The 13,976-nt window shown below is 39.6% G+C and overlaps 2 protein-coding genes across 2 annotated transcripts; one reads left to right on the top strand and one right to left on the bottom strand.

Moving 5' to 3' along the window:
• Window positions 1–490: 490 nt before the first annotated feature.
• Window positions 491–8,766, top strand: LOC104952103 (uncharacterized). The gene is made up of 7 exons (XM_010778857.1): window positions 491–889; window positions 962–1,126; window positions 1,816–2,004; window positions 2,584–2,728; window positions 6,598–6,809; window positions 8,293–8,450; window positions 8,549–8,766. Exons 1-7 carry the CDS (start codon window positions 698–700, stop codon window positions 8,679–8,681), a joined length of 1,194 nt encoding a protein of 397 aa, XP_010777159.1. The 5' UTR covers window positions 491–697; the 3' UTR covers window positions 8,682–8,766.
• On the bottom strand, window positions 8,498–12,587 carry LOC104952104 (acyl-CoA dehydrogenase family member 9, mitochondrial-like). The gene is made up of 3 exons (XM_010778858.1): window positions 12,429–12,587; window positions 9,838–9,910; window positions 8,498–9,016 (listed from the first exon to the last, which is right to left on the bottom strand). The coding sequence occupies exons 1-3, from the start codon at window positions 12,492–12,494 to the stop codon at window positions 8,916–8,918; spliced, it is 240 nt and encodes a 79-aa protein (XP_010777160.1). The 5' UTR covers window positions 12,495–12,587; the 3' UTR covers window positions 8,498–8,915.
• Window positions 12,588–13,976: the final 1,389 nt, after the last annotated feature.

Raw genomic sequence — 13,976 nt, 5'->3', positions numbered from 1 at the left:
CATGGGTGATCACTTTATAGACATGTTTTTTATATATTTGTATCTGAGACCTATGCTATTGCCTAAACATAGCATGATAGGTGACCTTCAAAGTATCATAACCTTTTTCACCTTTTTTACTCTTTTTACGGCAAATCCTGAATAATATGTTAAAGCAAACGCTGCTGTTGTGTGTAAAGCTTCATTATTCCATTGTTTTTGCCACTTGGGAGATATGGAAAAAGCTTTACAATACTGGCATATTATCATTATCTAAAGAGGCAATATTCTGCTCATTTTCAGGTTCATGTTAGTTAGCAGTGTTTCTACTGGGACATGTCTCCATGCTTTAATGTTCAAAAAGCCCTTTATTGTTCTCATACTGCCTGTGCTGCAGCACCTCTTTTCACCCTCTGTCTGAAACCAGAGCCCAGTCTGCTCTGATTGGTTAGCTGGTCGGCTCTGTTGTGATTGGTCAACCGCTTAGAGATGTCCCGCCCCTTAGCATGTAAAATGTGTGTTGGAGCGCTAGCCAATAGAAGCTCAAGTGTTACATAGTGGTTGATAAACTTTCATAAATTGACGAAATGTATCTGTTAACATCTCTGAACATTTTGGGATATATGTATTTTTTATAATTTTGCCAAGATTAAGACAGCTCTGTGAAGTAAGGCAGCTGAAAGACGCGGTGCAGTGGAACCTCTTCCCCTCTGCAGACATGATTCTCGGCATGATAAAGGAATACGGCACATATCCGGAGTACTGGGAGCAGAAAGTCGAAACAAACCATGAGCTGGACATGACCTCTCTGCCTGTCACCCGCATCAAAAGACATGCGCCGCTCAACACGTACAACAAGGAGTTCATGAGATTGAAACACGACAGACAACAGTCCAAGGACTTCATTCAGGTGCCTAAACTAAACTCAGTCGAATCTAACTTCCTAACAGAGCCACTCACATTGTGTTACATCATTTTCCAGGACAATATTAAAAAGGTGCAGGTGGAGAGTGAGCGCTTGCAGAAGCAGGAGGCGGCTGTGATAAAGATGGATCAGTCTGCAGAAAGACCAACACACAACTACAGCATCCAGACCTACAACTCCACTGAGCTAGAGAAGGAGCTGCTGCGCAAAGAAATGGCTATGGTTTGATGAATGGAGTATAATGTAGATTTATAGATACTGTACAAAGGTCACAGGTACAGCTTGGTGTCTCGTTATTCTTTTTCCATTAAGGAACGCCTCGCTGCACATTATCCCGCTTATTACACCGCTACCTAATGAATGAACCAACGATTTGACTCACAGCATTGATTTACATTTGATCGTATTGCTTCTGCTAAGAAAAAAATAGTCCATCCGACTCGATTTTGTGCTCTCAACAAATATAAAAAACAATATTAGAAAAGTATTCCACTGTGTTTTCTGACGGGGGAAAACTAATGTTCGTTGACGTTAAATTGACAGGACTTCATTATGTGGATTAATATGACTGTACATATTCCCTTCATTAGAGTGTCCTGCTTAGCAATGGTCTGTTCTACCTAGCAACAGTCTGTTAGCGAAAAAGAGCTGACCCCAGAATTTTCGAAATCGACCAATCAGCATCGAATATTCAACCAAGCCGTGTAACAACGTGCCTTAAACTGCATCACCACAATGATAATGCAACATGTACAAATATTAATAAGAACTTGTTTGCTATGAAGAATCTCTTAGTATTTCCGTTTAGTGTTGTATGCATTCAACAATTTATCCTTTATGCTTTCCTCATGCAACATGTATATCATATAATGATTCATTCATGTATTGTGCTTCTCTGGTGATAACTCCAGGTGCCAGGGCGCAGGTTCACCTACAGCCAGCAGTACCAAAGTGCTACAGTAGAACAAGGAGAAGTCACTCTGAAGAAAGACTCAAACTCCACCGCTGCCGCCACACTTTGGCTCAGAAGTCTGAGCAGTGACAAGTCCACGAGACATCCCAAACACCCAGATGAGGCTCGAGTGGAGGAGCTGAGGAAGGTGATGCCACTTCATAGGAACAGGACTCTTCAGTTTACTGGCATCCCAATGTATCTGATCACAGGGATAATATTTGGATTGGTACACACTGTACTTTCTTGATGAATTCCAATAGTAACCTTGCTAGTGTATCCAGTGTAGGGTTTAATTGATAATACTAATTGTTGGGAAAACACTGAATGTACTCTTCCAGGTATCCCAACTGTAGCTGTGAACATGACAGGATGTGTGATTACCTAGAAGAGCATCAGGACTGTTTGAGGCATATGATAGCTATGTGATTAACATGATGATTCAGCCTCTATGGAGAGAGACATATGACAAGCATGATCATTTCTGACGTGGAGCTAATCTGAAGTAAACATTGAATACTGCTTTCTATTCCTCCATCTTGTGACTGTGTAACTCCCTCTCTTGGATATCAGCATGTGAAGGACACTGTTCAGGAACTAGTTGATGCTCTGTATGTGATGACTACTTCCATTCTGGAGAGGATCACAGATACATGGATCCGGAGATTGAAGCTCAAGCCGGTGACTAGTGATATTTTTCTAACACTACTGGTCACTGTGCTTTCAGCCATGGAGGGAGAACATCCTTCATGCCGACCTATTAAAGCAGACACTTTCAAGGGACGTTTGGGGCTGGAGCCGGCGCTGTGAGGACTTCCACCTCCTCAGCAAACCTCCACCTGTGTTCACCCCGACATCCATTAACCTGGCAGGTAGGCTGTGCTGCATCAATGTACCACAACACACTTTTAGCTGCTTAAAGTGTTACAGTGGTTTAGTGTTGTACTGGCTTGTTCTTCCCTTTCCTGCGAGTAACTGGCCAACTGCTAACCAGATGTCACAGAGATATTTTCATTGTAGCCATTAAAAAACATCGGGTGTAAATTCAGTGTCAGAATCAAAGCGAGGGTTCAGGAGGGAAACAATGAGAAACCCATCATAGGCTGCATACAAATCTTTTTCTGGGCTGAACAGGCCTCAATGTCGCATGTTGTGAATGAAAACTATCTACATATTTCTACACAATTTGAGGTAAAGTTTGTGGGCATAGCCTACAGTGTTAGGAATTCTTAAACACCGAGACTAGGATAAACTGAAAAGAGTCCAAGGAAGCTTATACAAGTTAACAGCATTTAATTAAATGAATAATGCAATGATATACAGATGAGACTGTTCAAGTTGGGCGATCCCCCCCTCAGGTCAGCTGATACCCGTTCGCGTGGGGTGCTGGGCGGAAGAGAGATCGATACTTGGCTTGCTTCTCCTGTTATCATCTGTGGTCTTCTCCTATTGGCCGGCGTCGACGAGGGCCTGTCCAATGCAAATCCTGTTGTTAATTTACACTATTCTAATGTATGTGGTTATTTAACATTCCCTAATAAAAGTATTTCAGTGTCAATAAGTGAGGGTTAAAGACAGTGTTTTTAGTGTGCAACACTCTGTGTCATTTAACCTTAAATTCACTGTTTAAAACGTAGTCTCTAGCCACATGCTAATGCTAACTTTAAATTGAAGCTAACAATATATTTACTACCAAAACCCGAAGTCGTTGTGTGAACTTCCGTTTTCAGAATAAAAGAGTTTTAAATAAAAACAGTGTATTTCATTTAAATTACGCCATATAAACATTGATTTTATTTCTTACAACAGCCAAAAGCACAACAGTTTGAACTTGATAGCATTAGCTTGCATCTTAGCGGTGGCTAGCAGCATAGCTCCACTTTACCCCAGGCTGTTGCTATGGTCACTCCCATGTGGTTATTACTCTCACAACACAAAAAGTTTGCTACTCCTGCTTTAAAGCAAGCCTTTACAGGATATTTGTTAATCTTAGATAAATGAAATGACTTATTGATAGAGATTTAGAGGAAACAGAACCAGTGAATAATATATCCCAGCTGTTTGTCTGACAGAAATCAGTACGCCATTTATCCGAAACCACAATAAAGCATTCAAGAATAGTTTCAAACATTCAACATCTTCATTGTATTTTCAGAACTCGATGTCCCTCTCAGATCTCACTGTGTCAATTAACTGTTTTGTTATGGTCGGGGTTTTTTTTAAAGATCCTTCCAGCATTCAAAAGCCAAATGGATTGCATTTATTTTAAGATCAAAAGATTGTTTGTTTGTAACCTTTATTTATCCAGATTGGTCCCATTGAGATCATATATCTCTTTTTCAAGGGAGACCTGCAGCAATTAGGTTCCACATGAAACATAAAACAACATAAAACAATAGAGGATATCATACAACATATTTACAAGCTACATTTACATACTTTTCAACATTTACCCAAATACTCATAGTTTCAAAGAGTATTTCATTTAGCCTAGCTTTAAAAACATGCAGAGGAATAAAATTGCTCAGTTTCAATTGTAGCTGTAGACTGTTCCAAGCAAGTGGAGCTGCGCACATAAAAGCTGTCTTACCTAAGACAGTCCTTGCTCTTGGCACATCTAACAATACTACATCATGCGATCTCAGACAATAGCTGCTTGCAACTCTCTGTGTTATCAGAGAGCAGATATAATACAGGAGTTTACCCAACAAAGCTTTATGAATAAACGTGTACCAATGACTGAGCCTCTTTACAGTAAGTGAAGGCAAACCTGCCTTGGCGTACAGGGTACAGTGATGAGTAAGTGCTTTACAATTAGTGACAAATCTCAGTGCGCTGTGATAGGCGGCATCTACCTTGTTCAGGCAATAGGCAGGTGCATTCATATGATCAGATCACCATAGTCCAGCACAGGTCAAAGGGTCACAGTGACTAGCCTTTTCCTGGCTTCAAGCGAGAAACAGGACTTGTTTCTGAATACTAAAGTAGTGAGTTATGGAGTTGATTTGTAGCAGAAAAGTTCATGGTTGTTTGATGAGTAAGTGTTTGATACAGGGGGGCTGAGATGGATAGAGAGTGATGGGATATCTTTAGTCTGGTTACATGTACCCTGTAGCTTATTATTGGTTTATATGTGTTTCGCTCAGGTAAAGACTTCAATTAGGCAGTTTCCAGAGCTGGTGTCTCATGGATAAAGTGTTTTTGAAATTAATATTGTTACTGCTTGCTGTGCAGAGCTTTGTTTATCCTTGTGGACTACTACTACGACAAATATATTCTGATTTGACATACTGATGCTACTGTCTTCTTGGGAGAGGAACCCAAAACTCTCAATTGTTTTTGCCTCCAATGTTTGGGTCTTAAATACTTTTTTAACCAACAACGGTAGAAATCATGGGGAAAAGACGATGGTTCTGAGTGACTGGAACTAGTATTTATCAATGCATTAAGGTCCACAGTCTATCCAAGTTTCAATTTTTTCCTACAACTGTGGGCTGTGAGCTTTTCTCAGTATTGAGATGTTTTGATTACAGCTCCAGATGGCTGCTGTTTGAGCCAATGTCAATTTTTGCTGCTGAGTAACAAACTCCCACGACGAACAGGAGAACAGATATCAGCAAGGAAATGAAATGTTAATGTTTAAATGTCCGAGAAATCATAACAATGTCTTCCCGATTTAACTTACCAGTTACCTAAGATAAGATAAGAAGTACTTTATTGATTCCAATTTGGGAAATGTTTGCGTTGCATGCAGCATAAAAAGATGTGGTATTGTACACTAAAAATTCAAAGACTAGAAATAAACACAAACATTCAAAAATGTCAACATCTCATGAAAATATAAAATAGCATTAAGTTAAGTAGAAAATATACATGTTGAATTACAAATGTACGGTAACAAATATAAAGCAGGATATTACATATACATAAGTAGTTGAGGAATGGAATATGAAATATTAGATTGAATATAAATGTAAAATGTACAGAGTGAGAAGCTATGCCAGCCAGATGTGATTTGTTACCAGAGATGGCAAAAGTGCACACATCTTTTACTCGAGTAGAAGTACAGATACTCGTGTTTAAAAATACTCTGGTCAAAGTAGAAGTACTGACTAAACTTCTTTACTCAAGTAAAAGTAAAGAGGCTTTGAAATGTACTTCAGTAAAAAGTACCCATAACTAGCAGCTGTTTTAAAGAGTACCTGACCTCCCTTTATATTAATAGAACAATAATGTCATTGTTAGCTAATGAATGTTTCCATGCTGAACAACGGCAACATGACAACGTTTCCATTGGTCCCTCTTCTTTAGAGAAGACCAGGAAATGATGGATACACGGATCGTGTTCAAATCAATAGGCACGCAATGACTCTAAATAATAATGATCACGCCACCAAACACACATTCAGACTAAAGGAACCAGCCTGTTTGGAAAATGTAAGAAGTAGAAAGTACAGGTATTTGTGTTCAACATGTAAGAAGTAGAAAGTACAGGTATTTGAGTTCAACATGTAAGAAGTAGAAAGTACAGGTATTTGTGTTCAACATGTAAGAAGTACAAAGTAAAAAGTCGTCAGAAAAATAAGTAGTGGAGTAAAGTACTGATACCAGAAACATGTATTTAAGTACAGTAAGTATTTGTACTCCACTACTTCCCACCTCTGTTTGCTATATAGAGTTAAGATAATACATAAAGAGAAAAGTGTAAAATGGGCTGAGTTTTATTGCTCTGGATCCTCAGGAGAGCGTCTCCATCAGGAGCAGCTGGAGGCGGCTCGGACTCAGTACTGTCGCTGGATGAAGAAACTGCTTCCTGAAGGCAGAAGTTACCCAGCATGCAACAGCCACATCCCAGAGTTCAAGTGTCTTATTGGAGGAAACTCAGAGAGGATTCAGGAAATACTGAAGGATGAGCCCGATAGGTATTCACTGAGGAAAGGCATGGCGCTGAAGGTACAGTATGTTAGGTTGTTACTATGACTTAGCTTCATGCCATTTAAAACAAGATATATCTTTAGGAGGAAAGACTGCTAGAAATGTGGGGAAAATCCAACATTGCCCAGAAAAAAGAAAAAAAAGAAGACTTAAGAATAATCTCATGTCTTCATCCAAAAAGCAATTTAGACATTTAAATATAAAGAAAACAATTAATATAGCTCTTAAAATGTGGCTAATTTGAAGCCACTGTCACTATTGAAAGCTAAATAGCTGAATGAAATGTAATCACCTCACAGTCATACCTCATTCACAGGTTCTGCTTTCATTTTTTCAAATACATTTTAGGCCAAAATAAGAACTTTGTTTATCCTGTAAGGCAGCAAAGAACTCTATATTGTCTCGTGTACTCTGATAGCATTCCTATTAAGCCTATTTCTTGTTGCTCCGTTTTTGGCCCCTCCTCCTCCTCAGGTAAATGTCTGACTCTTTAGCCGCTAAACGCTCCACTGTGTTACCCAGCTAACCGTGTCTGTCTACTGTTTGCTGCTGAACAGGAAGTGCACAGTGGGTTTTCAGAGACTATTCACTGGAAACAGCTGCTTGCTGCATTTTAAAAGGGAAAACAATAAACCAAAACCAAAACAATAAAGTTAAAAGCAAGCATAACAATGAGCTGAAACTCACTTTGATGCTCTGTCGAGTCGAGGGAGCTGCACATTGAGGATATTATTCTCTGTGGGTTAACAACTATGAGCAACCTGTCACTTTGTTTCAGTGATTTGATAGAGTGGTGCCGTGATGGCGTTTTTTTTTAGGACAACCACGAAGTAAGCATTGCAAGGGCTCCGTATACAAAAAACAATGGGATTACCCCTTTGGATTTGAGTATGAAGAATATAAGATATGTGGCTTGTTCAGCAGGACAATCTGGACCTATTAACACAACTTTGTCATTTTTGAAGTGTAAATGCAATAGCCAGAAGTAAAAAGCTATCTTTAGGCTGTAAACAAACGACATCACGGCTGCGCATCACCACTGCTAAGCTAAAGGTGGACTTGAGTTGGCATGATGACGTTTAGTAGTTTATTATCGTAACTTTTTTTTTAAGCAACAACCTTTTTGATGACACATTTTTGTCATTGAGGAGTTGGGTTTTTACTTTGTTTGATTTCGTAGAACAAAACGTGAACATTTCTTAGGCTTTTTGTTCACCACTTAACTAAAAATATGTAAAAAAAAACACTCACTTAGAGACGAAGGAACCAGAAGTTGTAAAATGCAGATACATTTCTGGGCTTTACGACTCATTCCTGCTCCACTCTTTGTTATTATCTCTTATTGTTAAGATAGACATGCTATAGCTAATGTATTGTCTGTTGTTCATAATGCTTGCCTCAGTTCGGTGTCCGTTAGCATGTTTTTATCCAGGTTCTAGTTACCGTTGACTTTAACCTCCAGTTTGTTTTTTTTAGCCAAAAGCTGTTTTATGTCTTGCAGCCTTTCCCTGAACTCTCTGTGATGAACCTGGACGACAGTAAAGATGAGAGGAAGAGGAGAGGGGCTCTGGCTCCAGGACCCTGTGTGGACTGCAGCCTCAGCAGCAAACACAACGCCATCGAGAGACACACCTCTCTGTACAACAAGTACCACTACATGTCAGTTTAACTTAGTGTTTTTTATTCAAAAGAACAAAACAAGATAGTGAAATCATGAGGTTTAATGTGCATGTGGTATGTCCTGTTGCTTCTTACAGGAGCTTCAAAAAGCAGCCTTCGTTTCTGTACAAGCGGACCGCCCTGCCTCTGACGGACAAGGAGAAGAGCATCTTCACTTTTCAGAAGTATGCACCCAGCATGAAGACACAAACATCATCTGAGCAGCACTAAACTCTAAGAGCACTTTGAATAAAACTCATATAATTCCATCTGAGGGGTTATCCTTGAAGCCATGGTTAATAAAATACAGTAACTACAATATAAATCGCTTGATTTATTAATTAACTGCACCAAAAAAACTCATCCAAAGTCATAAGAATAGTATAGACAAATTGCTGTCGCAGAGAATTGAACTGGTCCATATGGTCCAATCAGAATGCAGGATTCCCAGTCACATGGTCAGGCTCAGAATGTTCTCTCCAGAGGGTGAGAGCACACGTAGCCTCTGTTGTCCAACACCTCCTTGGCGATCTTCTTGATGTTGGCATCGTTGTTTTCAGGAGAGTCTGGAAATAATTAATACGACAATTATAAGATTACTTTAATTTGTTAAAATGGCTCTATTGTGCTTTTGTTTCCCTTTCCTGTAGTCTGTTATAGGTTTTAGTGCATGTCAATGGTCTGCAAAGGCTAAAATCCCCCTTTGTTTACTTCTGTAACACAATGCCATCAGAATGTAACAAGTTCAGCGTGATAGGCTAAGGGGCGTGACATCTCTAAGCAGTTGACCAATCAAAACAGAGCCGGCCAGCTAACCAATAAGAGCAGACTGGGCTCTGGTTTCAGACAGAGGGTGAAAAGAGGTGCTGCAGCACAGGCCGTATGAGGAACACTGATATACACCTGAACATCAGCAGGAGAGGACTCTTTAAAGTAGAGACACTACATACTGATATACACCTGAACATCAGCAGGAGAGGACTCTTTAAAGTAGAGACACTACATACTGATATACACCTGAACATCAGCAGGAGAGGACTCTTTAAAGTAGAGACACTACATACTGATATACACCTGAACATCAGCAGGAGAGGACTCTTTAAAGTAGAGACTCTACATACTGATATGAACCTGAAAAGAGCATTATATGTCCTCTTTAAATACCAAACACAAAGTTCTCCTCTCTCATGTCACCTGATAACTCTGGATTACATGCAGGTCATTAAAAACCATGCACAGTGTGAGAATGCAAAGCAGCGAGGGGTTTCGGGTGTTGGTATGTGGGGTTTGTGGGAAATTCCGCAACACATGCAAGTCTTTTGTACCGAGATGCAGTAAAAAAAAAGCCAAGGCTCTGTTCTCAATTACCATCTCGTGTTGTACTTACGCTTTTGCAGTTGGGTCATCCAGTAATTGTTCTTGAAGAAAGCCTCAGTGCAGAAAGTGTTTGCGAGCAGCACCTAGAGAATAAAAAAAACAAACACTTGTTTATCAAACTAGAAAATACACAATTATGATGTAGAATGCAATTTAAAAGCAATAGAAAGTTATTGAATGTGAACAGAGACAGCTACAAACATTTGTTGTTTCAATTTCTATCTGCAACACATCAAGTGGAAACATCTCGCACACATTTCATCAATAACCCAAAGGTTTTACTTTACAAAAATATGTCAATTTAGGCTTCCTCCGGTTCTACAAATAATGCAAACAAGTCTAAATAGGTTACCGGGTAGAAATCAAACATCAGAGTGGACGACACTGGATGAAAAGCTTCTTGATAGAAGACATATTCGCTTTTTTTAAATAACTTCAATTACTTTGCGAACCTCAGGCGAAACATTTCAGTCCTAAAGAAAAACAGTCACGACTGACTATCTTCTGACAGGATCTCTACAGCCTCTGTGTTTTACATAAAATACAAAAAGTGGACGGCTGCATGTTGCATTCTGTCAGAGGAGAGGAGGATACAACATCATGTTGTTCTTTTTTCTTTCTTAATGCTGTGGGCCATGTTCACATGTCTGCACCGCCCTCAAGTTTACATAGCACGGTGTAGTTTGCCATACTCATTTTCCTAAGTGTTTTTGATTTTTAGCTGTTAAGGTTATTTGTATAGTTATATTTAAATTCTATTTTTTGGATAACGCCACTAGTTGCAAGAATAGGTCAAGTTGTATAGAAGTCTATGAGAATTTAAAGTGGACCTATCATGCTATATTTGAATAATATAGTGTAGGACCATACCTATATAAGGCATATTTATACTTTTTATTTTTCAAAATAGCAAACAGATCATGCATTTTAGCCATTCCTCATTTCGCTCAATTTAACACTGTCTTTGCATCATGGGCTGATTCTGTGAGAACAGCACCATCTACAGGCCTGGCATATGTACTACAGCGTCTCCAGCGCTTTCCAACGGCAACGTCCGTGGCTGTCTCCTCCTGATTGGTGGAGTTGGCCCAATAGCCGTAGCGCCACTTCTGTGACGTCATAGAAGTGTTCAAATCTGGATCAGTCTGTATCAGATCCGTTGCAGCCCCTTTTTAAGAGATTTGGGTATGGAGGAAAATAGAGAGGGTTGTGTTTTCTGACACTTGGTGAGTTCCCTGGAACACCGGGGACACATGTTCATGTATAAAAGACGTACAAAAGTGCATTTTGCATGATAGGTCCCCTTTAACACCATTTTTCACTTGAATAATCAGCGCAGTATACATTTTCCTTACAAGTTTGTGGCCTCAACCGGTCATTTCAAGTCTTCCTAAATACAGCATGATGTTCTATTTGTAAAATATCTGTAAAACATTCGGTTTTGTCTTGTGATTTTAACCCTTTGACATCCTGCATTTAGAAAATGAAAGTAAAAGAAAATCTCAAACCTGTGTGTGACGTCAAGTTGAATACGTCCACGTCTAATATAAAGTATATTGAGAGTACTGAAGCTGTTCATGTTACAGTGTGAGCCTAAATACTGACCAATGGTTTAAGGCAGTCCTTCCCAAAGTGAGGTTAGCGACCCGTTTTTATATTACCGCCAGATTGGCTTATTGAGATGCATTAATTTGCCAGTTGTAATAACAGAAGAGCGTTTCTGCTCAGCTCAGATAACATGTGGAGCCGGTGGTGAGAGACGTAACATTACACACTGAATTATTGCTTTGATTTACTTTATTTAGTCTTCTCTCCACCACACCCTCCTCTCCGGCTTACTGATTCTTATTTTCCAGTGGCAGTTCATAAGTTCATCGTGAGCTGCTGAGGAGAAACATTACACTGTGATGGACTTTTATAACGTTTTAAAATCATGGTTTGCTGTGTTCTTGGTCAGTAGTTTTTAAATGTAGATGGTAAAGCTATTCCTCGTGTGTTTTTGAGTCCTGGAAGAATCAACATGTCTCTTTTGGGAAGAGTAGGAACCCCTGGTGTATTGGAAGAGAGGCAGCTGTTTACTGTCAGTTATTATTAGTGTAGCGGCCAAAATCATATAGAGATCAAACTGATAATTAACTTAAAATAACACTGCTGCTGAGGCGCCAGTTAGCAAATCCTACGCAATGATCCAAGTCCAGACAAGAATCTCCGTTTGTACATTTTACAGGTTTCCTATATTTCTTTCCTTAAGCCTTTCCTATGGCCTATGCCCAAACATGCCTTCACAAATAAAAGCTTAGAAATCACTTTTACTCACTTCAATAACTAAGAATACATTTACTATGAACAACAACAGCAAGAAATTAAGTGTTTTAGTGTTAAATAACATAAAGAGATATATATAGCTCCAACAATTAGTGATATTTTAGATATCACCAATCAGTTGATGGAGATGGAAAAACTGCTCTCACCTTAACCTCTTCCTCAACTCGTGTACATCCTCTGTGTGTGTGTGTGTGTGTGTGTGTGTGTGTGTGTGTGTGTGTGTGTGTGTGTGTGTGTGTGTGTGTGTGTGTGTGTGTGTGTGTGTTGTGTACACACCTCGTGGTCGTGGTTCCTGAGCCCGATGCTGATGGAGCGGCTGGTTCTGGACAGGACGGCTGTCATGGCGTAGAGGTGGATCAGAACATCTGCCACTCTCTTCAGGACCAGCTGCTCGTTCACTAGGGTCTGAAAAAAACAAGGACACTTAAAAAAAACAACCTAAAAAGGACAAATGCTGTTGCTTCTACTTCTGTGTTACGGCTGCCTTCAAAAAGGTCCATCTTTCTTAGACATTTTCTTTATTAATGTCTTAAAGAGGACATATTATGCCAGGTTCATATTTGAACTTTAATGCTTTTGCTTTAATGTAGAAAAAGCTCTTTATTACTTTTAACCCTCTGTCTGAAACCAGAGCCCAGTCTGCTCTGATTGGTTAGCTGGCCGGCTCTGTTGTGATTGGTCAACAGCTTAGAGATGTCCCGCCTCTTAGCCCATCACGTACAATGTGTTGGAGCGCTGGCCATAGAAGTGCAAGTGTTACATAACTAGTTGATAACGTTTCGTAAATGAATGGGACTGAACCAGAACACGTACAATGTGTTGGAGGACTAGCCAATGGGAGCATGAGTGATACATAGTGATGTCACTACAGTATATTAAGGAAGTAAACAAAGGATTTCAGGCAAGAAGGGGTATTTAGGAGAGAAACTACCTCTGGAGGGAACACAGGGATTTTAGCCGTTGCAGACCGTTTACATGCATCAAAACCTATACAACAGCACAGGGGGAAAGCAGAATAGGGCCTTCTCTTAATAATGTCCTTTTAATATGTGACACACACTCATGGTCGATCGTCAAGTTTGATTTTAGGCAATTTGATACTCAAGGTCTTATTCTTTATGACNTTTGAAGGTCACCTATCATGCTATTTTTAGGCAATAGCATAGGTCTCAGATATATAAAAATATATAAAAAACAATCAAGTGTTTTGCTCAAAATATCAATTTGATATTTTGAGCAAAACACTTGATTGTTTTTTATATATTTTTATATATCTGAGACCTATGCTATTGCCTAAAAATAGCATGATAGGTGACCTTCAAAGTATCATAACCTTTTTCACCTTTTTTACTCTTTTTACGGCAAATCCTGAATAATATGTTAAAGCAAACGCTGCTGTTGTTTGCAAAGCAGTTTCTAAAGCTTAGTAGTGTTTCATGTCTCCATGCTTTAATGTTCAAAAGGCCCTTTATTGTTCTCATACTGTCTGTGCTGCAGCACCTCTTTTCACCCTCTGTCTGAAACCAGAGCCCAGTCTGCTCTGATTGGTTAGCTGGTCGGCTCTGTTGTGATTGGTCAACCGCTTAGAGATNCCGCATGAGCTCAGCCGCCTCCTTTAAAAAAAAAGCTTTATTCCCAAAATCAGCACTTTTGAAACAGGAAGTGAAATAGGGGGATATGAGGCATAGCTACTAGCTATGCCTCATATCCCCCTATTTCACTTCCTGTTTCAAAAGTGCTGATTTTGGGAATAAAGCTTTTTTTTTAAAGGAGGCGGCTGAGCTCATGCGGGACCCGGCAGCTACTGTCTAAACTAAATACTGC

The sequence above is a fragment of the Notothenia coriiceps genome, unplaced genomic scaffold (assembly GCF_000735185.1).
Source record: "Notothenia coriiceps isolate Sejong01 unplaced genomic scaffold, NC01 NC01_scaffold00019538, whole genome shotgun sequence".
In the NCBI taxonomy this organism is placed as follows: Eukaryota; Metazoa; Chordata; class Actinopteri; order Perciformes; family Nototheniidae; genus Notothenia; species Notothenia coriiceps.
The sequence above is the reverse complement of the archived record's forward strand: the minus strand, read 5'-3'. Positions and strand labels throughout refer to the sequence as shown.

Bases quoted from the DNA above. Each gene is read 5' to 3' on its own strand.
- LOC104952104 (XM_010778858.1), bottom strand. From the start codon at position 12,494: ATGACAGCCGTCCTGTCCAGAACCAGCCGCTCCATCAGCATCGGGCTC. The intron at 9,911-12,428 runs GTGTGTACACAA...TTTATTCTCTAG, and splicing joins TCAGGAACCACGACCACGAG to GTGCTGCTCGCAAACACTTT. The intron at 9,017-9,837 runs GTAAGTACAACA...AATTATTTCCAG, and splicing joins GATGACCCAACTGCAAAAGC to ACTCTCCTGAAAACAACGAT.
- LOC104952103 (XM_010778857.1), top strand. From the start codon at position 698: ATGATTCTCGGCATGATAAAGGAATACGGCACATATCCGGAGTACTGG. The intron at 1,127-1,815 runs GTTTGATGAATG...TGATAACTCCAG, and splicing joins TGCGCAAAGAAATGGCTATG to GTGCCAGGGCGCAGGTTCAC. The intron at 6,810-8,292 runs GTACAGTATGTT...TATGTCTTGCAG, and splicing joins GGAAAGGCATGGCGCTGAAG to CCTTTCCCTGAACTCTCTGT.